This window comes from Sphaeramia orbicularis, chromosome 9, assembly GCF_902148855.1.
Source record: "Sphaeramia orbicularis chromosome 9, fSphaOr1.1, whole genome shotgun sequence".
Classification (NCBI taxonomy): Eukaryota; Metazoa; Chordata; class Actinopteri; order Kurtiformes; family Apogonidae; genus Sphaeramia; species Sphaeramia orbicularis.
In genome coordinates, this window is record NC_043965.1 from 11,707,882 (window position 1) to 11,734,165 (window position 26,284).

At 36.0% G+C, this 26,284-nt stretch overlaps 1 protein-coding gene across 1 annotated transcript in view; it reads left to right on the forward strand.

Moving 5' to 3' along the window:
* Positions 1-26,284, forward strand: part of aacs (acetoacetyl-CoA synthetase) — a 66,478-nt gene that overhangs the window by 18,949 nt on the left and 21,245 nt on the right. The window contains exons 5-10 of the mRNA XM_030143449.1: positions 1,676-1,773; positions 4,342-4,456; positions 5,592-5,673; positions 5,822-5,975; positions 10,116-10,196; positions 13,215-13,339. Of these exons, the coding sequence (XP_029999309.1) occupies positions 1,676-1,773; positions 4,342-4,456; positions 5,592-5,673; positions 5,822-5,975; positions 10,116-10,196; positions 13,215-13,339 (655 nt within the window). The remainder of the gene's footprint in view (positions 1-1,675; positions 1,774-4,341; positions 4,457-5,591; positions 5,674-5,821; positions 5,976-10,115; positions 10,197-13,214; positions 13,340-26,284) is intronic.

Here is a 26,284-nt window from a genome sequence, read left to right on the forward strand (position 1 = left end):
TCAAAAGTACTCAAAAACGGTCAAAATAGGCTTCGACCCCTAAGGGTTAATGATTCAATGTACAGTACATTTCATTATAATTAAAACACCACACACTTTTCCTCATAAAAATCAAGTTCAAATAAAATGCAGGATATAATATCTGAGAGGGCATATCTTGATTGACCCAATCATGTGACCGTGTGCGTTACTATGCTTCAACCTGCCCAGACACAGTCGCAGTCAGAAAACCAGACAACCGTAATCAACACAGAAGCTCTCATGTTGCCTGTAAACGGGGATGCTTCCTTCATAGTGGTATCTTATCTCATTCCATAAAACAATTACGTAGTTTCATCTGAGCAGTCTGACTGGTCAAAGGCAAATGCCAACTGTCTGTCACTACGTATCAATCAGAACTGATCATGTAGTGTATAACAGTCGCTATGCTGACTCCAGCTGTAACCAGGCTGGATGACATCTCACTCTGACAGATCACTGTGCTGTGACACCAGCCCTACAGCCAGTCACATAATGATCTTCTTCTTACATCATCCCAGGACAAATAGCATCATGGATCATAATCTTAGTACAACACCTTGCCTCATTTCCTTCACACCTATTGTTATGAGTCACTGTATTGCTGCACTGTGACAGGTACTTACACAACATAGCAACACACAAATGCAATTTTGTTGATTTGCTCTTGTCACAGATGCACAGGTCTACCATCGAGGTTGGACATTTACATGAATCTTTGACGAATTCATTGAAGGTCAGTTTTTAGCTCAGTGGCCAATGGGCTACATGGGTTATGAGCCATATTTTGATGGCTTATAACATGGAAATGATTAGAGATATCAGTATATTTAGTCATTTATGGACTTTCATTATTATACACCGTTTGTTACTATTCTCTCCAAAGCTTTTCCTAGTCACACACAACACACATTTCCAGTTTGGCAAATAGCAGACAACCCTCACTTTATTTCCATGAAAGAAGTGTTTTCTCCTCAGACATACATACATATATATATATATAGTATCTTTACTCTTAGGATGATGTATTTACTGTATCTTATCTTATCATACTCAGAAGCTGATGGTAAATAAAGAGAAATGTCAGCTAAAATACTAGGAAAACATCTATTATTTCCCATCAGCTTTCAACTACAAATGCATCTTGATTTGATGAGTGTAGGTAAGGTAATTACCAAATAGTATCATACAATTTCCTTATCTATTTACCAGGAAGGACTGTTGAAAAATCTTCCTCATTCTATTCTTATGCTTTCTTCCTGTTCCTTTGTATAGCCATCATCATCTCTGTTGGTGTGTGCGTCCATTGACTGGCTGTGTCCTTGGGCTCCATTAACTATATTGATAAAGGAATATATCACAGCAGGACAGCAGTTATGGTCTCAGCTATGCTTGTTAAAGATGAAATATTCCCCAGGACATGCCACTGGTTGATATTCACTGTTTGTCCCGTCTTCGTATTCTTCCCTCTTCTTTTTTTACTTTCATTCTCACTTCCCAGTTTGTTCTCCCTGGTGATCTTTTTTTATCTGTTCAGGGTAATTCCATGAAATTTGAACAGTTTGTTTCTTCTGTTTTCGTGCTGTAATTCTGAGCTTTTAGAATAAAGAAAATGATGATCTTCTCATTCTTTCTTTCTTTCTCTTTGTGCCTTTAGGCTACCTGCCCAATGGGATCTATGCTGTGGAGGCCATGTTAGCAGCAGCCAGCATCGGAGCCATTTGGAGCTCTACGTCCGTTGACTTTGGGGTCAATGTATGTTCGCTTCATGATGTATTCAACCTCAATACATTAGACACATACACACAGAAGATAGTTAAATCAACTCCCATGGCTTTTTACAGTGGCTTTTTTTTTTTTTTTTAGATTTCCCAATGTAAATACACACAATCCACAGATACAAAATCATGTTGTCACGTATTGTCACCATCAAATAGTAATAACACTTGTTTCATCTAATGAATCTTATGTCAAACTACATCTTCTAATAGGAGGGAGTTGTATATGTTGGTCTAAAACATCATGAGATGGTTTTTGATCCAATGTCATATTGATCACTGGGAAATGCATGTTTTTATCACATAGATAAGCATGAATATTATATATTGGGGACAGCAGTAAAACATTAAAAAACAAACTATTGTTTAGCCATTTTTGTGTCCATTTATCCATCAAATATGTTTGTTTTTCTCTTTTTATTGAGGAAAAAAATTGTATACATTCAACATCAGTTCACAATTTTTCCCCATGTTTTTTTCCATCACTTTTCAAGCCAACAAAAAAAACAAAAAACAAATAATCAATACAAAAAATGTTTTTCTATACATATTTCTATATTCTATAGTCAGCACAAGGTTATTCATTTGCATATTTAATGCATTTTATAGGTATTAAAACTAGAAAGTTTCAACTGACAGAAAATGACAAGAGTATCAAATCATTTGACTTAACACAGCCAATATTTGGCAATAGTTGGTGATTTTGAAGGAATATAACAGAGGATGTGTGTCTTGTCAATAACAAGTTTACTTCCAAGTACACGGAAACTGAACCTAATATTTAAACCTTCATTTCATTGTAATAACGCAGTAGTTTAGAAATGGCAAATGTATTTTTTGTTGTCACTAAAGCATCTACAGTATTGCGCAGCATCAAATTTTGTCACGCCATCTTTGGACTTATCTGTCATGTGTTTTCTATATTTACCTATGATTAGATTATATGTGGTTTAAAATAAAACCTTCAAAATAAGCGACTATAGCTAAAAATGACAAAAACATTTAAGATCCAGATAGATTATATACAAGATGAAAATACTGAGTGAGAGGCTGTTACATTAATAAGGCAATACACTGATTAGTTCTGACTGATAAGTAGTGACTGGACAGTTGTCATTAGCCTTTGACCAGTCAGACTGCTCAGATGAAACTACCGGCGACGTAATTGTTTTATGGAATTAGATAAGATCCAGTATGAAGGAAGTGTCCCTGTGTTTACAGGCAGCATGAGAGCTTCTGTGTTGACTGTGGTTGTGGCTGTTTACTTTATATCAAAGTTTCTTTTTCTGGCAGTAATTGTTCCAAAATAAGTTATTTCAGTCAGGTCTGATGTCAGGTAGATAATGCTTTTAGCCCCCCCCCCCCTTTCAGTTTGTCCCCTTCTTTTAAAAAAAGTTGAATATTTCCAATGTGAAAAAAATAAAATAAAATCTTTCCTTCCCCATTTTTCTTATTAACCAGAAAATATATGGTACAGCATTTGTTTGGTAGTATTGGCTCCACATTTACATATGATTAGACTATATGTGCTCAAAATAAAGCCTTCAAAATAAGTGAGTAATGCTTGAAATGACAAAAATATTTCAGATGCAGATATATACAAGATAAAAAATATGGAGTGAGATGCCAGTGCAGTAATAAGGCAATACGCTGATAAGATAAGGCATTATTATTGAACAGGGGATAATAATAATAATAATAATAATAATAATAATAATAATAATAATAATAATAATAATAATAATAATAATAATAATGTTTACATGATAATTTAAGGGATCTGCTTGGTGTGTAGTCAGTGAACATGTCAGTCAGTATCATGTAAGGGTCATCAGTGAAGAGAAGTGAAACTGTAGCAGTGATATGTTCACATCTGTTGGTTTACTCATATATTAGACACACACACACGGAACATACAGTCTATAGACAAGAGGGGAAAGAGAGCCCTGAGGTTAAACACCATGAGCGTGAGTGTAATTAACTTGGTCCAGGAGCAAACTCCCTCCTCAATGCTCCTTTTGTATCCCGTCTTCTAATGTCTGTTTTCTTGTGTGCTACTGCCTCTTGTGGCGAGCGATGAGAACTACACTTACATCCTCTATATCCATCTGTATCTCTACAATGATTTATGCCTATTTGAGGAAAGCTCAAATATTTGGTGGATATTAATATTCACATAAGTGTAAGTTGATATATGAATTTATAAATATAAAGCAGACTGAATTGTAATTTGCTAGCATCTCCTCACTCTGAACCACATTGTTGTATGTAATGGTGTTTTCTGTTTAAAGCCGTATTGAGAGGCAGGTAAAATGCTTAAATATATGGAGCCTAAATAGTTAAAGGAAAGTTCTTACTATCCTCAGCACTTTCACTGGTTGTTTTTTTATGTTGGAGTTCTCTAAGCTCATATTTCCTCTCTGAAGTCAAGATCAATTAATTACCTGTTTGATCAAACTTGAGGCTCTTCACTACTTCCAGTATGTTTGTTTTTTAATTTCCAGCAGTTGTAATTCTCGCTCTTCTTTACTTCCCTCTGTCTCAGGGCGTCCTCGACAGGTTTTCCCAAATCCAGCCCAAGCTGATCTTCTCCGTCGCTGCTGTGGTTTATAATGGCAAAACGCACGACCACATGGAGAAGCTGACCAGTGTCGTCAAAGGTTGTAATGCCCACTTTTTGCCAGTGAATAATGTTGTAGTCAATATATATATTTTTTAGTCATTCTTGCTGCTTTTCCATAATTTAATTTTGGGGTTTATCAAGAAATATTTTGGATTTCTGCCTGGTGACTACTTTGATATGTGGGTTATTATTATTGTTATTTTCATTATAAATGAGCTATTTGGTCTATAAAACATCAGAAAACCCTGAGTGTCTTCCAAGATGTCATTCTCAAATGTCTTATTTTAGGCACAACCAAAATATAATCCGTTTATTATTATTGTTATGGAAGAGGAAAGAAACCAGAAATTTTTCATTTAAGAAATCAAAAATAGCCAGATTTAATGTGTCTTGTAGTTTCATTGAATGATTGATTGTCTAAATAGTTGCTGATTAATTTAAAGTGATAATATATAGTACAATATGTTGTTTGAGGTGTAAATTGAATTATACAAGCAATTTGTGAGGGAAAACACGTGACAATTTGCATAATACACAAAATGTTTTTATCAATGACACTGGCTGAATACACCACTTTTTTTTTTTAAATTTCTATTTTTTTTATGTAATCTGGAAATTTCCCACCTCAAGTCAACCAATTGGGATTATCCTATATCATGAAATTTGGATTAAAAATGATCCAGATGATGATGGTAAGACACAATTAAAACAGCAATTTATGTGATAAACAATTTAATGATAATTAAAGAAATATGCATAAATAAATGTGCAAAAATATTGTTGTGTTATGAAAAACTTTGTGGTTCTAATGAAGAATGAAACAGTCTGATGGCCACAGGCAGGAATGATAAGTCTATCTTCAAACCTTGATCATTTTCTGTCAAGGAAACAAACCCATCCCATTAGTGTATGCGGATAACATGGATAAAATACACTTGTACACTTCTACAATTGAACATCTAGTCTCTCATGGTTTCCTCTGAGTCTTTTTTCAACTTTGTGGCACTTTATGAAACCATCCAGTATATGTAGGGTGTTTCAGAATGGGCATAAAAGACCATTGCAGCTTTACCTCCTCTACCTAAGATACACAAGAGCATGGAAGAGGATTTATTGATGCACCAAACTCTTCATAAATAAAACAAAACATAATTATTCCTGTTTCTGTTTAGGTTTACCTGATCTGAAAAAAGTGGTGGTGATCCCCTACGCTCGCTCCAAACAGGAAACTGACCTCTCCAAGATCCCCAACAGGTCTCCATCTTTCACTGAAGTGTTAACACTCAGTAACTGAATTTGAGTCACTTGTATCAGAAAGACGTTATGATATTCTTTGCGTCTTGCCATAGTTTTTCTTTTCTTGTCTTGTGTTTTAACTTTGTTTTTTCTTCCAATCTTACAGTGTATTTATAGAGGATTTTCTGGCATCTGGGCGCGGGGAAGGCGACCAGTTTCCTCAGCTGGAGTTTGAACAACTTCCGTTCAGTCATCCCCTGTTCATTATGTACTCCTCTGGCACCACAGGAGCTCCGAAATGCATGGTCCATTCTGCTGGGGTAAGATGCACGTTGGCTTCCATCAGAGTTATTAAACACTACAAAATAAGAGCCCTGCTAGAAAGTAGGCAAATGGCCTTAAATATATCTAAGTTCTCTTGTAGTGAGCAAGTCAGTCATTTGAGTTAGGAAATTTGTAGATCATTAAAACTAGGTTAAATGTTTAGCCTTAGAAAAATTAAAGGCAAAATATGTACCATTTTTCTTGACCCATAACCCCAGACCAAGTGTGACTTTTGCAGTAGTTCTCAAAATTAATTTTTCTCCATATTTAGCCTTTCTTAAGTGATTTATCACCATTTATTGTCATATTATCCTCTGTATTTTAGTGCACTGAGGCTACACTGAAGGTAAAAGAATAATTTAATAATAACATTTAGGGAAAAATGAAGTTATAATATTACAAGACAAAATTCCCTTTATTACATGGAGAAAAGTTGTAATTACACAAACAAAGTTTTTGCAGGAAATCCCATACAATTCACAGTGGAACTAAGCACAGTTGAGTTCAACAGCTGCTGTTTGTAACTGGTAAATAAAGGTTTCCTTGCCGAGCCAACAGATTTATTCCTGTTTCTTATTTATCTGATGCTACATGATTTCATAGTTACTCTTAAGAAATTCCAAAAAAGATAAAATTATTTAATATAAAATGAATGTTTCCTTAATTTAAGGCTGTGTTGTAAATGCTACATCATGGGTTTTGTTATTCGGTCCATTAAATGGATGTTCTGGAAATATTCAGAACTATTTTTAGTCATCACAAAACTTGCAATCAAAGGGTATTTAAAGGTTTGCAGGTTTTTATCCATCAAATACATGTATAGATCAGTGATAGTGTACATGCTTAATGCATACAAAATTCTTGATTTGTGTTGCAGTCTTTTTCTTTCTTTTTATGGTGCTTTCGCTGTAGAATTTTTCTTTTAACAGACTGAGCAGAAAGAATAGTTCATTTGCATGTGTACACCGTTTTCACCACAAGATGGCAGCAGATCTTCATCAGTAGACCCTGAAAACCTGTTCATCCTCAGGAAGGTGTAAAAATGCCACTTTTATGTTTCAAGGTTAAAACACTCAACATTCAAAACAAGGTAACACCCACACAAATGTATTCACACACCTGCACATACATTCAGTCTCCCTCTCCGACCTGCCTGTTTTCCCCTCTTTTGCTGCTTTTACTCTCCTGTTTTCCAGTTTTCTACGCTCCAGTTCCGTTTTTTCTGTTTTAGGCTCTCATTAGTTATTCTCCCCATTGTTCTTTGTCTGTCTCTTAGCTCTCTCTTCTTTCTACCCTCTACCATCTCCTTTTCTGTCTTAGTCTTTTCCTTCTCTCCACACAGCTGATAATTGGACAGTAATGTGTTGGTGAAAACATTTGATAGCGCTACATTGGCACTCCTCTTTGGCTCTGCCAATTAGCCCCAGCACTATTGTACTTCCTGCTTTGTTACAGCTCTGTTAACACGCTGTCAGCAGCAAGATGGCACACACCAAAGGACGAGTGTGGCAACTGAGTGCTGCCAGATATTAGACACATGCATTCACATCTGTGCACAAACTCACTATTTTAATACATACTCAACACTTCATGCACTTTGATAATCTATCCAGCTGTGATCAGGGGGTGACTGTGTGAGAATTCACTCTTAATACAAATTGCAGTTTTTGTCAAGAGAAGTGTCTGCATGTGCTGACTGCATTGCATACTCAAATATTCACACCGGGCCTGCAACTTAACGTTGTTTTCATTACTGACTTCAATTAATAGTTTGATTTTACCCTTTAACAACGGCTATCTCTCTGATGCAGCATTTTACACTTTACAGCAAAAAATTACTGTAACCAAATCCTGAACCATTTGGGCTATCCACAAAATCCCAATGGCATCGGTGCTGGTGACAAACAGTTATGGCATACTCAGAGAAATGTTCATTGGAAGTCTTGACTTTATATGTGCAAATGTCACGACATTTTGCCGGATTGAATATAAAGATAGCTTTGCAGCACCTGGAGGGTTCAAATTCAAACTTTTTGAACTGTTAGTGTCTAAATACACAAATAAATGTACCAAAGACTAATAAAAGTGGGTTTAGCAAAATATGACTCCTTGAAGCATTTATTAGTCATAATAAACAGATTTGGCGAAAAAGACATTTTCTGACACTTTTATTGGAAAGAAGACATGAAGACACTTAGGCGGCCTGTTATGATGGCAGTCTTAAAAGAGTTAAGATGTCAGAGAATGATGTTGAAGAATACCCCATACTTTTTTCTTTTATATTTCATTTTTCACTTGATTGTGGTTTTTCCTCTGCTTGTCTTTTTCTCTGCACTTGCTTGTTGGATGTTGCTGCTTTTAACCGTGAAATTTCCCCACAGTGGGATAAATAAAGTCATATCTTACACTAGAACACCCCGTACTGTGCAAAGCTATTGTTGTTTTCTTGAACATCACAATTCATTAAAATTGGAATTGAATTCAAGTCAGAATTTTACAAGCAGCCATATTACATTTTTGTTTGTGTCACTTCTAATTTAGATTTTGAAACCTGAAAACCTTGTTTTATTTGGATTTATTTCAGCACAAGTTTTTCACCACTTTAGCTTTTGTCAACAATAATGAGCTTTTTTTTCCATCAACAAAAACCAAAATCATCATTCTTTTCCTTTACTTGCGCAAACTCAATATCTCAACATTTTTTAAAACAATGAAACTAATAGCCCATCATGGGTTTTGTTATTTGGCCAATTAAGCTGTCAAATGGATATAAAGAACCAGTCAAAGTATACAGAGGAACCAAATTAGTACTTTAATACACTAATTGAAACTAGTATTAGCTGGTATGATTTGCTGTTATGATTTGAGCCTATTTTTGTGGGTATCAGGGAAGAGATACAGATTACTGATCATTTTGAAATGTGTATTTTTCTTTCTACTCAGACATATAAATGTAAAGTAGCTTAAAAAAAATACAAGAACTGTGAAAAATATGTATTTTATTTGGCGTGTTTTACACAGTGTCACTCTCTCTCTCCTCATTGTGGCTGAAAACCCAAAAATCACAATATGTACAGTGGACCATGAAAGTGCAATCTTTTTGATTGCATAATATAGCAATTGTTACTGTACAACTCTCTATATATTACATGCTTTCTATATGGGTGCTTCTATGAAACTGGTCCCTAAAAACAGGACATGGGGGCTAAAAATTCAAACCAGATGTAGACTAATGTTATGAAGCAAGTTTGGAAGCACTTTGGGTCTATTCTAAAAATAAATATTTACTGAGATAAAAGAGAAACTATTTTTCAGATAAAACACATTTTTATATTATTTTACATTATTTTTAATTACAAAAATCTGCATTTAATATGGTCAAAAGGACACAAAAATTACATGCTACTATTTTTTTGAATCTCTCTTTATTCTCTCTCAGGTACATTTTAGGAATTGAACTAATTATGCAAGGCAGAGTGTTTCACAAAAATGACAGCTGTTGCAAAATCAGTCGCGATTTATATAGGTTTAAATGGGCAGGTTCTGTATGTAATGCAAGTGGGCATTATGGGTTACATACAAAACCTGGAATGAGACTGAGATTCTTGGAAAAACCTGCATGTCTGGATTAGAAAAACCACTAGGATCATCAAATTTAACACATTGTCTTTATTTATAGCGGTATATAAGACCATTTACAGCCATGTGGTCCAGGTAAAATGCACTGACACTTAGGTAAGTTTTCCTGTCCCAATTTTGGTTCTACTTTTGGCTCCAATATTTTATTGAAAATTCATTAATTTTGGGATGGCTTAGAGCAAGAGTATAATTTTTTTTGCATTTATCTGAGGTCATCATTAGGTACATCCTGGGGGGAAATATGTCTAAATTTACTCTAAAAAAGCTGGCAAAGTGCCAGTTACCAAAATGTACCCAGTTTCATAAAACTACCCATATACTGCTTTTTTTTTCACTTGATATACTGTTTTCATTTATTGCATATGTAAAGAAATTGAACAAATAGTATGTCCTTATTTTGCATTTGCACATGAGGATAAACTCTTCAAATAAATATAAAAGTTTTGATCCACATGGCGATCAATTTACTTAGATGTGTTATTTATGTGTCTTCTCAGGGTACACTCATCCAACACTTGAAGGAGCACATTCTCCATGGTAATATGACCAGCAGCGACGTCATTATTTACTACACCACGGTAGGTCTGGAGCAGCCGAAAACCGACACACCAGAGATGCAAACGATTCTAAGACCTCAAATGGAAACTTTCCGCTGTTCTCTCACTGTCTTATCATGGGTATCAGTAGGGGCTGGATTTTTTAATCATGAGTCTGTGCACATTCACAAAGGCACAAACAGCTCTTCTAATGAGCAACATTGTGTGCTGAAGGTCAGAGCTGTGCATAATTTGTAATTGTTCCTAGAAGACTCCAGCACCTTAGATGATAAACATCGAGAAACTTTGTTTTTTGCTGATTAAAACTGCTGTTTTTGTGTTTCAGGGGATACAGAATAGGATCTTTCTTTGTTTATATTGGATTGTCTGGGTTTATGACATAAAATATTTGTGGGGCTGTGAATAAATGCATCTCCTTGATCTAGAAACTAATCTTCCAAGCATTAGCATGATAGATGAAAGTGTTAAGTCAGCCTAATTGATTCAGTGGCTATGTCTACATCCACAAAATAGTTAGTTTTTTATCCTTAATCTGAAAAAGTGGTTTACATGGATAATGAAAATTAATGTTCCACTACTTAATAGTCATATTCCATTAATATTTCTGTTTACATGCAGCTGTACGTACCATGAGTGAAAACAGGACACAACCTCCCTCTTTTATACCTTCAGAATTACAGAAAACATGCTTCTGAATAATTTTTCAATCTTCATACACATGACGTTTAAATCACTGTACTGTCAATCAAAACCGACATTCACAAGAAGTTCTCATGACACTGTGTGTAGTGATGTTGCTGAAATGCTTAGCGTAGAAATTTATTCTAAAATACTCTAACTGACTTTGCATGACATTTTGCTTTTCCCTTATAGCTGCCACATTTCATAAAGCATTCATGGATTTTTGTCTTATAGCTCTGGAGTTTATCTTTTGAAAATGCTCAGTTTAGAGTTTCCTCAAAACCCAACTGTCTTCATTTGCTTTGTTTTCATTAAGAGTCTGGCTGCAGTTATTATTTTATGAACTAGAGGGGGGTTTTCTTAGAAGCTTTTAGGCACGGTAGAATGGGACTAGTGACAGAAGCATGAATGAGTATTTCTAGGTCTGCTAAGTTTAAAAAACTCATTGACTGTGGCAATATTTCATTTAATATGAAAAAAGGATCTTTTAATGATGGTATTGAAATGAAAACTACATATAAAAAGGAATCAAAAATCAGTGAATGAGGTTTTTCTCTTGTTTTGGTTAAAATAATGTTTTTTTTTTCTCATTTTGTTTAAAAAAGCTGAATGAGACAAACAGTAAGAAAATGCAGTTAATTGTATTTGGTTCATGACATACACTCGTGTATTGTGTGTGCTTAAACATAACTGGCATGATAATGGTAATATTTAAAAGTGGGATCATATACAATTACAACAAAAGTAATGGACACACTAGTGTAGGGGTGTCAGGCTCATTTTAGTTCATTGGCCACATACAACCCAATATGATGTAAATATGTAAAATAATAACATAATAACCCTATAAATAATAACTACGTTTTTTTCATTGTTTAAGAGGAAAAACGTAAAAGTAAAAGGCAGAATACTGCTAAAATTATACTTATTTTTCATAAGAATATCAGGTTCTTCATGGTTGTTTAGATGATTCACATTTTTTGTGAAAGAACCGTTTGTAAATGTAAATATTTTCATCATGCACTTGAATTTTTCCACACTAAAACAAAAAAAGAGAGAAAAATTTGGATTTGTCATCATGTATAGGTTATTATAAGTAAGTAAAGTAAAGTAAATTTTATTTATAGAGCACTTTTCACAGACAGAGTCACAAAGTGCTTTATCAATTCAAATCAGAATCAAATTAAGTTTACAGAGACCCAACAGAATCCTTCAGGGGCAAACACTTGTGATTGGTGACAGTGGCGAGGAAAAACTTCCCTTTAACGGGCAGAAACCTCGAGCAGACCCAGACTCCTGAACTCTTATGATTGTAAGAGCCATATTTATCAAGATTCAGGGTCAAATATTATTATGGTCACCTGGTATATTTCCTTTTATGTGCTATTGGGTGTCGCTGTCCTGTCACCAAGAGCGCAGGTATTTAGGTAGGTCACCTCACCTTGTTAGGTGTATTTGACCCCGGAAGGGCACATGGTTTTTGACCGCTGTGGCGGCAAAGGGGACAGAGACTTACTGTTTGTTCATGGAAGATATATTCACCGTGCAAAGGAAAATGAATGGATTGTATTATGCAGCACAGTCCAGACGAGCCACACACTCTTCATGGAAACAAAACACAAGACGGTGAGGTGTCAGTAGCACGTCAGCCAGGTCACTCTTGGGAGTTAAACACCTCGGTAGCTTGGTATCAGACCAAGCTCCTGTAATGATAGTATCTGATTTGTCCGATCCACTTGAGATCAAATTGGTCTGTATGTGGAACCTGAAATTAAATGGGTTTGACATCTTTTGATTGTCAATATCTTCAGTGTAATTTTTGCATTTCATAAATTCATCTCACGGACTGACTTGGACCATATGGTGGGCTGGTTTTGGCCCGTGGGCAGCATGTTTGACACCCCTGCACTATTGGGTTCCCTTGGCCCTAACCTGACAAACTATGGGGCTTTATGGGGACCAGCCCAATGAAGGGTTAGGGTCATGGGGAGGAGCTGATATTGGGTTATCTGCCAGTGGTGTAGAGTTTAATACTTCATTTACATCTAATCTTAAGTAATTGATTTTCATTATATTTTTTATGAATGTTAATCTGTTAAATTTAAAGCCATTACTCATTACAATTGTCAGAATCCATAATCCACAAAACCTGAAACTATGAATATTTTATATTACGAATAGTGTCTAAGCAGTAGGAAGAGCAACAAAAATCATGACTGAATCACAGATGCATAACTCACAAACTGTAGGAGTTAAACATTTTTGCTGTCTGGTTATACATGTAAATGAGAGTGGAGTGTTTTTATAAGATAAACTGACCACTGGGTGTGTGTGTGCTGTTGTGTGCTCTGTCCGTAGACCGGCTGGATGATGTGGAACTGGCTGGTGTCTGCTCTGGCAGTGGGAGCTTCAGTGGTTTTATATGACGGTTCCCCACTAATGCCCACACCCAACGTACTGTGGAACCTGACGGACCAGCTGGGGTGAGTTGGACACACAAAGAAAACACTCAAACACAGAAAAATAGAGCCTGATACAAGGTAATAAAAGTGGGTTATTTTCTTGTGCTTTACTTAAAATGCCTAATGAAAACATATCTTTAAAACATTAAAAAACAATCAGCTGTTCTTCTTAGACATGTGGTCACACCTTGTATTTGTACATACATGTGAATCATCTTACATCTTACTCTGTATTACATTCTTGCCCTTCTCTTTCCTTTGTGTTGCATTTATCGTCTTTTAATCTTTTGATGTAGTGTCCTTGAGTTTTGTGAAAGGCGCTTACAAATAAAAATTATTATTATTATTATTATTATTAATATTATCAGACAACCTCCTGTTAACACAGATCTCATCTAAAATATATGTACTGTTGAACTTATTGGCTCCAACACAGATGTAGACACATTTGTAATATAAAAATATATAAATGAATTAATCATTTTCTTTTTTCCTATTAATATATAAGTATTTAGTTGTTGTTCATCTTTGCCTTGCTTCCCAAACGTATGGTCAGGACCCAAAATGGGTTACTGAACTGTTTTTATTGGACTGGCAATAAGCAGTTGAAAATATGTAGCAATAAAATAGATATTGATATAGTTGAAATATGCACATTCATTTTTGTAATTGGTGTAGAAGTGGTCTGTGAAAGAGAAAAAGCATGACAAGATGAAATAATGAAAGAAGTTGTTAATGGTTGTTCATGTTATTCAAATTTTTTTAAAGCCTACTTTGTAGATTTAAACATTTTCGTAATGTGTTTTTCCTTTATTCACTGTTATTATTGTGCTGGTCCATATGAGATCATAGTGGGCTGTATGTGGCCCCTGAAATAAAATGAGTTTGACACAGCTGATGTAAAAGATTCAGAGGCTGCACCTTAATACCATAGCAATTCATAACATACTTTTCTAAGTTTAGATCCTTTACAAAAAACACATAAGGAGGGGTAAGCAAACGCAATAAGACAGTGAGGAGGAACCAAAGGGGGAACTTTTAATGGGAGGTTTAGTTTGAAACCATAGAAGTGATAATGATTTGACCTCATTGACAAGTACATGTTCTCAAAAATGCCTTAGGATTAGAATGTGTTTTGAGAACCAAGCCTTTAACTGATCACAAAATGAACTATTGATACTAAAGTTGGCTCTCTGGTATCTGTTACTTGTTTGTTTTGGTTTGTTTTCTGTTTATGATTATTATTAGTATTAGTAATGGAATGTAAAGAGATTTCCAGTAGAGAAAATTTAGCAGAAAAAAAAAAAACTAGAGGTAATACAGAGTTTAGAGACAATGGAAAAACTCAGTTATTTGTACTTAGAAAACCTTTTCTTGTATGAACTTGCCAAAAATTGTCATATGGAGCCGTCAGAGAGCATTTGACAGCAGAGATAAAGTTTCCACATATCCAAAGAAACTCTTGTCTCAAAGTTTGAACATACAAAAGAAATGCAAAAGTTTGTTATTGATCAGTAGAGAGGAGCTGCTCCTCCGTCAGTTTAAAAGTGCAGCGGTGGGTTTTACTCCGCTGAACAGGCTGTTTTAAGTCAGCTGGGTCAGCCGTCCCTTAAGTCTGTTCTTATTGAGATTGATGGTCATGCTGTGAATTTGGATGGACCCAAAAAAAGAAACACAAGGTCAAACTCCAAGACAGCCAGGGCAGCTAAAAAGCTAAAGTTTACTGTAGACACACATCTCAGGTAGAAGAGAAGATATTTATGTCTGATCCTTTGTCTCTGTAAACCGTCTCTTAGCACGATGAACTGTTTTAAACCCACGTATATGTATCTGCTTTTGTTTTTCCAAGTCAGAGATAAGAAAAGACAGCATATGCAATGTCTGCAGGCAAGAAGTTCATTGGTATTAAACTAATAAGCAAATGGTGTGTACTTGTAAACTCACCGACCGATTTTGAAGACGATGTGTTTGTCATCACTGTTATCTTTGTTCGTTCTTCAAACATCTATTCTGACGAAACTCCTTGGATTAATTACAGATTTTTTATGTAGCTTTCTTGGGACAATTTCTACAAAGTTTGTTCACAGTTTTGAGAAATTTAGATTTCTGAATTTTTTAAAGCTGCAGTATGTAGGAATTATGTTCTAAGTAATTGTAAAATTGCCTTGACTGTCACCAGACATTAAGGAATCATGTTCATGTCAAATACTGATCTCACTGACAGTAGTAGTCCAGCCAGAATATGTGCAGTTGAAAAGCTCAGTGTCAGCCCTGAAATGATGTTTATGTTGACATTGTGTGTTTTGGTCTGATGCCCCGCCCATCACCTGTCTGCTAATCACAGAGTCAGAAGCCTTTCAGCATCCAGGTTGCCAGATCCCCATGGGCTGCAGCTGGAACATTTCTGATCACAAATGTCTGACGTTATTAAACCTAAAAGGACTCTTATTATTCCCAAATACATCGTGACAAAGTGAGAAATAAAACAAGGAGATGTATAGGAGATGATTTAGAAACATGGAGACGGCTGAAAGAGGAGAAGGATTTGAAGACCGACGCTGGCTCTGCCTTAGACTGACCACCGGTAAGAGCCACTCAGAGCTGGGGTCGTGGCCTCTTCACCTGGTCCCTTCTTCCGGGGCCGGGCAGCAGTCTCTTCTCCTGGCCCCGGTGAAGAGACTGCCGGTCCGGGACTGGTGAACAGACCAGGTACCGGTGTAGGACTTGTCTCTTGCCATGGTAGCTCCTTGTAGTTCAGTGTTTTCTGTGGAAGTGACCTGTTCATTTAGCGGTGTGTAATCCGAACGGGGGGGGGGGGGGGGGGGGGGGGGGGGGGGGGGGGTGTGTGTGTGTGTCGGTAGTTCTGCGTCCGTGGTTCGGTGGTGGGGGGGTTAGAGCTCCTGAATCTTCGCAAATTTTCATTTGAGTGTGCAGGACGTTTGTTCTGGCCTGTTATATATTAGACTTATGTAGAGTAAGTCTGGTGATGATTTTTTTGTATGAAATTTATGGTGTGGTGGCAAGGATTAGAGGAAACGCTAGTAGTGGATGCTCATGCGGGATCTGGCAACCCCTAGCCTGGGGGGAGGAGGAGAGGATACCACGTTCTACAGTATTTTGAATGTAATTGCAGTACCAGTTTTGGCTGCAATCCTACATACTGCAGCTTTAAATATTACAAATTTGCGCTGTGTTCGTCGTTGCCTTCTTTCGCAATTTCTTTAAACATCTACTCTGACAAAACTCCTTGGATTCCTTAAAACATTTTTATATAGCTTTCTTGGGACAATGATGACAAAGTTTGTTCATAGTTTTAAGAAATTTAGATTTTAAATTTTTTATATATTACAAATTGGTCTTTACGTATAATGGCCCATATTTTAATGGCTTATAACATAGAAATGGTTAGAGATATCAGTGTAGTTACTATTGAGCACTGACAGGAGGTCATATGTAGACTTTCATTTTGGTCTCTGACCTTTGACCTTGAGTGACCTTGAAGTGTCAAACTCATGGTCACCAATGTCACAGTTTTGAGATATTTTGATTTAGGATTTTTTAAAAATATACTTTATTTTTATATACAAATTTTACAGTATAAAGAACAAACAAATAAACAAACAAACCAAAAAAAAAAAACAGACCACAACAGTTAGAGCATCTAGGTTCAACCTTTAGATAAATAAAATACAGACAGGTTCAGGACAAATTAAGCAAAAAAGTCAAAATAAGCATATATAAGTATAAGATTATACAGGTTCAAGGATTTCTTTGATTAACATAAACATCCCATTTTTCCCAATATTTTTCACATTTGTCAGTAGTGAGTCTTAATGAGGTCAGCCTTTCTGTCATAAATTCATTCACAACATGTGTCCAGTCCAGAAGTGTTTGGAGGATCTTCACACATCCATTTTTGAGTTATGGCTTTTTTTGCCCCTGCTAATAATATGAACAAAGATATGGTCAGATTTCCTCATCTCGTGTGGTAGGTTACCCAAGTCATTCATGATAAAATAAAATGGTAAGTTCATTCCTATTATATTGTTGATTTCCTTTATCACCAATGACCAGTAGGGTATAATCTTAGCACAGTCCCAAAAATGTGAAAGTGCCCTGCCTTCACAGATTTTTTAATTTTTGATGAATTTTTAAATATTAAAAATTTGCCTTTACTTATAATGGGCCATATTGTAAAGGCCTATTAATTTAATTATAACATGGAAATGCTTGACATATCAATATAGTTACTATTGAGCACTGATAGGAAATCATATTTGGACTTTCACTGAATTTGTTTGAGTTACCTCCAGTGAAAGTAGCACCTCTTCTATTGGGAGATTCATCTCCTGCATTAAAACCACAGGAGTCTAACATAGCAGTAGAACCTGACAACCTCATAAATTCCAGTTGTTATTGATTCTTCATAGAACATGCCGGTGAGATACAGGGCCACTGGTCCTATGTTTTTATAAGGTGTCACTGTTTTATGTCCTTTGATCCTATTTATTCCAACAACATTCCATTTACTTGATTTTATCGCTAAGCATCCGCACTAGCTGAACTACATGGGGGTATCTCCTGGGTGTGAATCTGCTTTACCAAGTTCATTCTATTTATGGTAATATAGAGAAAAGTGCAGTGTGGTCAGCAGAAGTTGAACCCTTTAAGGCAGTGATACTACAGACATGTCTTAAGTGTTGGCATATTGCCTTTAGCAAGGAGAGGGAAATTGGTAATGGGCAGAAAAATTTGACGTAAATGGGAAGCGGTGGAACATATGAAGCAAAAGTGTCAAGAAAAGTAGCTCCCCTGTAAAACATACGACAGGACTAGTTTGTACAGCCCAAACTTAATGAACTCCTTTTTATTAAATTCATTTCTCCTTTTTCTTTTTTTTTTCAAGTCTTTTGGATCCATGATATCAGTAATACTTTTAAATGATGGTTGCTTGCTTAGTGACCAGTATCTGATAAAGAGTATGTGGTATTAATTTCCTTCCCTGTATTGCTGCATGATATCAACATTTTACTGCAGCGTCCTTGTATCACAGTGTCATCACTGAAAGGTTTGCACAAGAGGGTTTAAAACTGAGAGGTAACAAGGCTAAAATATGGTTTGTAAAATGAATCACTCGGAGGATTTCAATGAAGTGCCACTATGACAGAAAGACAGATCGGGCCTTTTAAAGTGCCAGTACAGTTTTGAACCAATTAAATGCTGATGTAGCCACCTCAGACGTGTTTCCCAGATACCAGATACCACTGCTGTGTGGGGGGGAAACCCTGCGGGAGAAGCTGACATGAAGTATTTTACACCCTCATCTTGGACATTTTAATTGGGGCTAAATCTGTCAGAGTTTCAAAAGCATCTGAAATTCGCATTGAAGCTTCTGCTGTTAAAATTGTTAGTTAGTTCTGTCAATACGATAATGATTTTCAAGTGGAATGCTGAAAAATGTCATCGTGTAAAAGACTTTTTTCTTTTTTTTAAAGGTGACATTTTCAGCAATGGGAATGGATTGGTAATTTAGTTGTAAAGTAGCATTTTTGCAAATGTGATGCTTTACAAGGAAACACTGAACAGCTGAAATAAGAAGAACAATTTACATGTTTTGTAGTCTTACAAAATTTATTACTTTAAGCAGCGCAAGTAGTTTTCCTGTGGCCCATTTCTGCTCAAGAGAAGTTATCTAATGTGAAGTCACTGGATGATTTTTTTTTCATTCAGTGACCCTGTCTTCATTCAACAACACATCTTTGTTGCAATGTTGAACTGAACTGAATTTGGTGGAATAACTGCTTACAAATCAGAAAACATGTAGTCGCATTTACATCAACGTTGTCATATATCATTTGTGGTGTAACATACATACATTGACCTCTATATTAAGGCTGTGCAGTATGTCACAAGTAATGTCAAGTAAAGCAAAATAACTAAAACACATATATTTGTCTTTTTCTAACTATGATGTAAAGGTTTTTGCATGCACCAAGTTTGTCATTGGTGAGCAACATGCAGAGAAATACGTCCTTTATCATCTTTTTCTTTTATCATGATTTTATTTTGTATGCAGATGCACTCCCCTGCATATTCATCTTTTTATAATAATTAGTTCTATACAAATAAAGCTATTCAAATAGTCTGGGAAATGTTTGTGTCATAATATGTATCAGAAATTGTTTATTTATTCATTCTTTTTTTTTTTTTTTGGAATCAGAAAAAATGTTAGGATATAATTTTTTTCCAATATCTTTCAGGGGGATAAACTGGTTATTAGCCATTAGAGCTAATATCCACATTTTTAATAATGATTGATAGTAGTATTTTTTTTTTTTGATCCAGTGTCAAAAAATTTATGTAAAAATGTATCTTCTATCTCATGCATCAGTCTCTCCCATTTGTCTGAATGTCCCACCCACAGCACAACCTGACAGGGTACATATCACAACTAAAACTTATCTTCACTGAAATTAGGCATGAATATTTGTTTAGTTGTACTTAAGACTCATAATACCTCCAGTTCCTTTTGGGAACTCACCAGAAATATTTTTGAAATATTGTACTTTTTACTTTTCATTTTTACTGCAAATTAACATCAAAAATAAATATTCTACTAATTGGTATCAGTCGCTCAACACTCTAATTGCTCTGACACTTTTTCCAGTCAGGTAAAAACAAAAAGAATGAGAGACAGTTGTCTTTGGAATATATTAATTCAATTTACAGCCTTCCCACCCCTTTTCGGGCATGTAAAATGAAACTATTGTGCTGTTCTTCTTTCTAAGATTGTCTTGACTGTGGATTTTTGTATTATTATTTATGCTTTACTTATTCACTTATATGTTAAATTTCATTGCATGTACAGAATAAATCACTCAATCATTCAATCGATCAATCAAGCCTTAGGCGACGGACAGTCATTTATTAACACACTGAAGAAACGATTCAGTACATGCATATCTAATTTCATCCTTGATTTTTTAGCAGGACCAAAAGCAACAAGAGTTCAATTATAATACAAGTAAAGTGTTACATTTCTACTTGTTATAGTTTCTAAATTTGAAAAATTCTTCGAAGGTTCATAACGTGAGGAGCAACAAAAGATCCCGTTGTGTCACTTAGACCAACTGTGGAAATGTTCCTTTTCGCTAATGCCAAGAAATAAATCTCAGTTATTTCTGTATGAAGATAGAGCTGCAGTATAACAGACTGCCCTCCTGCCAGCTCAGTTACTGTTTTAGACATGTGGGCATAACAAATTAAAATATCCTCTTGTCTTCAAGCTGCCTGTTTATTTCATTAAATGGAGTTTTATTCACAAGTCAAACAACACCCATACTTATTTAAGGTGCTGAATCTAGCAGTATTAAGACTAATTACCATCTTACCTTTGAGCCATACCGGCTCTGATCTGCTCTTTCCAACAGGAGTGTGGCTTTTGTTTGAGAAATAAAATTCTGATGGAGAAATCCTCAATTTTGACATATCTTTTAAAGAATGCCCAAACATTTCTATTGTTAGCCAGTCTTTTTTGTTAGAGGAAGCAACAGGGTTATTATGAAATGAACCTAGGAAACAGTGGGTCTAAAAATGCTTCTTGTATGACATGAAAATAATTCGTCAAACATCGTCATGATTAAAGTATGAAGCACTTCTGTAAACAATAACACCTCAATGATTCAGTCTACTCCTTGCAGCCTCTGACACCAGAAAAAAGTGCAATGATCTGTTTTCATAATCATCATAATTATTGCCAGGTTGGAGCACAAGTATGAGAGTACCTCTGCAAACATGCATTGACAAATGGTTCTTGAATTGCTGCATCACGACACACACAGACACATTAATGTACTAAGTGTTTGGAGCTGCTCTTGTGTTTGATTGGCTTTGAGGGTCTCTTATTGACTTAGTAGCTTCCAATAATGTGTTACTGTTGGAGCTGACACACACATGAATATCCACATATACACACTGTGTCAGGAAAAAAGAGACTTGCCGGCTTTTTACTCATCCCTCCATCCTAAACACCCGATTAGCAGCTACACCTGGCCACCTGCCTCCAATCAGAACAGAGCAACCGTTTCCATGGCAGGCAGTAGCGAACAAATCCCAATCTGATGTGGTGGTGGTGGGGGGTGGGGGGGGGGGGCAGAGATGATTGATAGAATAACAAGTGGCTGTGTGTGCATATGAAGAAACAGAGAGGGTCTTTGTCTTCTATCTACTGCAGGTACAGACCATATTTACTTAGCTCTGCACTTTGTTATTTTTTATGGGGTGTATATAGGAATGTGACAATCTTCCCAGAGCCCCATCCCCAAGAATTAAAACAAATGTATATGAAGCTGAACATCTGAAATTTCTCACTAAATGTTTTAAGATTTGAGCAGAAGTAGGTACAGTGTTATGTGGTCATTGTGCAGCCTTGAGAAGTAGAAGTCAGAATGGATATGATTTTGCTTCGTCAGCATGTTTTGTTGTCTTTTATTGCAAAAAGACAGGTATTGGTTTTCTATGATTTAGGCCTTCATTTGATAAAGAAAACACTGAAATGTAAGACATTCGGATGATAAATGTTTAGAAACAGACAATGTAAGGATTTCAGTGACTGTAGAATAATATGCCGTTTCCTGCTCCTGAAAGTAAATGTAAAGGATAATGTACAGAAAGCGGGGTTATTTTAGCAAAATAAACACAAGTGTGATGTAAGAACCACATGCGAAGCTTATTGTGCAGCTACATACATAAGATCATTTTATTGATTTAAAGATAGATCTCCCCAGTATGTGATCAGAACTCACATATCAAAGGTCTGTTATTCACAGCAACCATCTGTTAAACTAAAATAACAGACTGGGGAATGAATCTGTTGTCCTCAAAGCCATGTAATAATCTAAATATAACCACAAGTAGCAAGTACAGGGTTCAAACCAACAGAACTTACACAACTTTATGGATTCATTCAGTTCAAGTAAGAAAAAGTCAGATGATGATTGACAAACTGTTTCTGATTTATGGCCAAATTTGTGCAAGGCTCATCCACGTTTGGAACTAGTGGCATTCCTGTTGAGCAACTTCAGAATAGCTTTATCCATAACTCTATGTTGTTTATAGGTTTGTAATGATTCGACTAAGAACATTTCATGCGTAGTCTAATTGTTGTTATGTCACACCCAGGCAGCAATTTGAATGAAATTTTCACGCTTTATTTCTTATACTTATTGTGGTGAGCAATGCCAAGTTCATTGGTCACTGTCTTGAAAACTTAATGAGATTTCAGCTATCTTTAATCAGCTTTTGATAAGCTTGGTACAATAATGATCCACTGAAAATATATATTAAAATAAATAAATAAATAAAAATGGACCAAAATCTTGTTAGGTAGACTTTAGTGGTGAATATAGAAGGTCTGTACCAAGTTAATTTCTGACTTATGGTGAATGTCAATAAGGCCAGCACTACAGACAATATACAGTTAATCTACCATAGGGCTAGGGCTGGGTTATAAAACGATAACGATAGGCTATATATCGATAGAAATATGAGACATGCTCGATAGAATTCATTTGTCTATGTTTTGACAGACATAAGAACAGCCAATCATAATTAAGCAGCAGGGCACCAAACCAATCATGCTAGAGCCACGCCAAGTTAGGTTGATGCCCACATCACAGGCGCAAGAGCAGCTGCAGCACACCTGCTAATGTTTGGGCTACAGGAGGAGGTAATGAGTGTTCCCTGAGGAGAAAATTTGACTAAGAACTCAGGTGACCGGGTTACTGAAAAGTAGGGTGTGAACCGTTTCTGTTCTGGCATACAACTGAGGCATAGAAGCCGGGAGTCAGATATTCAAAGCATGTTAAGTTTCATTTTCAGTTTACGACAGTTACAGAACACACCCCCACGTATATAAACCTGGTGTTGTTTTGTGAAGATGGTCTGTTTTGTTTGCGTTCTCTTTTAAAACTTGAAATCTTTTGCCTGCTGGTCAGACTTTTAGTTTAGTTTTAAATATGTCCCTGTTTTATTTATCTGAAACAGTTATATAATGTTTTTCAGCACAACTATCATGTTCAACCTCTGACAGAAAATAAATCATATTTAAATCAAAAATAACATTCTGATGTCTTCGCAACTAACTTAAGCGTAACGAAAAATTTAAGCTTGACAAAATAGTGATTTGATTTATATCGTGATACAAATCACCTGGAGAATCCTGGAGGATTCTGTTGGGTTTCTGTAGAATTGACTTAGAGTCTGGTTTTGACCAACTCGATATATAAAATGTCAAGAGATAACTTTCTTGTGATCTGGCGCTATATAAATAAAATTTGATTGATTGAGTGATTTAATTGGTTTCCCCTGTAAGTCGCTTTGGAAAAAAGCGTCTGCCAAATGCGTAAACATAAACATAAACATAAACAAATCGATATCATCTGATTTGAAAAAAATGAACGTGATGTGATTTTTTTCTGTATCATCCAGCCCCTACACATGGCTGTACAAACTGACCAAAATTCATTCATTCATTATCTGAACCCGCTTTATCCTCACTAGGGTCATGGGGGTCGCTTGGAGCCTACCCCAGCTACTAATGGGCGAAGGCGGGGTACACCCTGGACATTTCGCCAGTTCATCGCAGGGCTGACATATAGAGACAAACAATCACTCTCACATTCACACCTATGGGCAATTTAGATTAACCAATTAACCTATCAGTGCATGTTTTTGGATTGTGGGAGGCAGCCGGAGTGCCCGGAGAGAGCCCACGCAGACACGGGGAGAACATGCAAACTCCACACAGGAAGGTCCCACCCCCATCAAGTGGTGTTGGAATCGAACCCAGGACCTTCTTGCTGTGAGGCACAAGTGCTATCCACTGCACCACCGTGTCGCCCCACTGACCAAAATATCACATCAGAATTTTTGCAGATAAAATTCGTCATATTTACAAAACAACATTGGAAACGCAGCTGAATTTTTGCATCATTTCAAACCAACACTATTACAGTATTGACAATCTGTAGATCGAATGAACACTAGTCACATCTTCCTGCACATATAGATGCCATATTTCCATTAAATACCCAGATGTTGTCAACTTTACTTGTCCTGCTGGAGTTTTGTAATGAATCAGAAATGTTTGCATTATATCACACTAGTATAACACAGAAATTATCTGTGTAAATGACACTCACTGCATAAATTTGCAGTTTAAACCAAACTGTAAACTAATCCCTAGGACTTTTGTGCAGAAAGTATCACTATACATAGACTGAAATCAACTCATAAACCCAGCAACCATACAACATAAAGAAAGCAATATACGTAAATCCTACAAAATTATTATTATTACAGTAGAGCGCTTGTGTAAAATACTATAATCATAATGATACATTGACCATGTAACATCAGTGTTAGTTGAGTAAAAGTTTTACAGTATTGTTATCTATTTTTTATAACATGATCTGTGCAATCCCACTGAATCACAATCTGCCCTTTACCATAGTATGTGAATTAGCACAAACATGTAATATCTGAATAAGAAAAATACTGAAACGGCACAAAAGCAAGAGGTCCACCATGCTTGAACCCCTAACTATTTATATTTTACAGCAAATATAGAATAAGAGAGGTTAATGGGTAAAATATAGGGAAATGTGCTTATGTGTATGTACATTCAGTAAACCGTGTGCACATATTAACTATATTTCTTGTGCAATATCACTAGTTTGGACTTATACCCTTTAAACTCATCTGCAACCTCTCTCAGCATTTGTTACCACTTATCGATTCCTAGTTATTGACCAGTAAAGCACCAGACAGTTGTTTTGTGTTGTAGAGACAGTTTCTTTTTTCATGTTTGATTGAGAGGTATGGTTACCATAGTGATATGCGACTGTGTGATTGATTTGATGCTTACAAAAATAGACGGGAAAAGACAGGAAGACACAGACTGAGACACACATACACACCCATTCACGAAGGCAAGCTTTTAAAGGTCCTTTTGTTGTAGAATTAAAACTGCAGAAGTGATGTTTTGTCAGTTCTTGCCTTCCACATGTTGTCCAACTGTTGTCAGCTGTCAGGGTGCCTTCTGTTCACACTGAAGAAAGCCACTGTCCAAAATCATTTCATTTCACTGTTGATATGTGCAAACATCCTGTCAATAGGTTTCTTACTCAATTATTTTCCCGTACAACACCTGAAAAGAAGTCATTTCGTGTGCTTCCGCAAGACTGATCATCATTTTGTTTGACTCTGCTTTGTTTGTTTAGTTGAAATTCAATTGCCAATCATCTTTTTTTTTTTTTTTGTTTTCCCTGTATTTTTTTCTTATCTGGTTATGAAAGCTTGACTGAGCACACATGCTCCGTTTCAGCACCACCTTTCTTTACATTTACACAGTTTGATTCTCTTCACAGAGCTTTGTTGTCCCACCAGGCTACTAACCAGCTCCAACAGAGCAGATGGGATTAAGGGCAAAGACAGTTTTTTCAATGCAGCACAGAGATATTGAAATTATGCCTTGTCATGCATAGATACACTCCAACAAATGAAGCACTGAGAACTCTGAAGTTGTACTTGCAACAGCTCCTTGGTCCGTGTTTCAGCATCAGTGGTTCATATTTATACAGGTTTACCACTCTACTAATGCCCTAATGCTGAGGCCATTCAACGCTTGCTCCATCTCACAGCCTCCTTCAATTCTGTGCACACTAATAATGTTCATGAATGTTTCTGCTAATGTTGGATTAGTTCTCCCAGCAGAATTTGAAATGCTGCATGTTCTTTTTAAATTCTTTCAACTAATGAGTGTCAGAGAATTCCAAACAAAACATTTTCATCAGCAACTTAAATTTAATAATATGGTTGATTTGTTTGTTCAACACTGTCCAGGTTTTCAACCAAAGGTACGAGAGATTTTTTTTTACAGAATTTTCAGAAAATATGCAAAAGAAT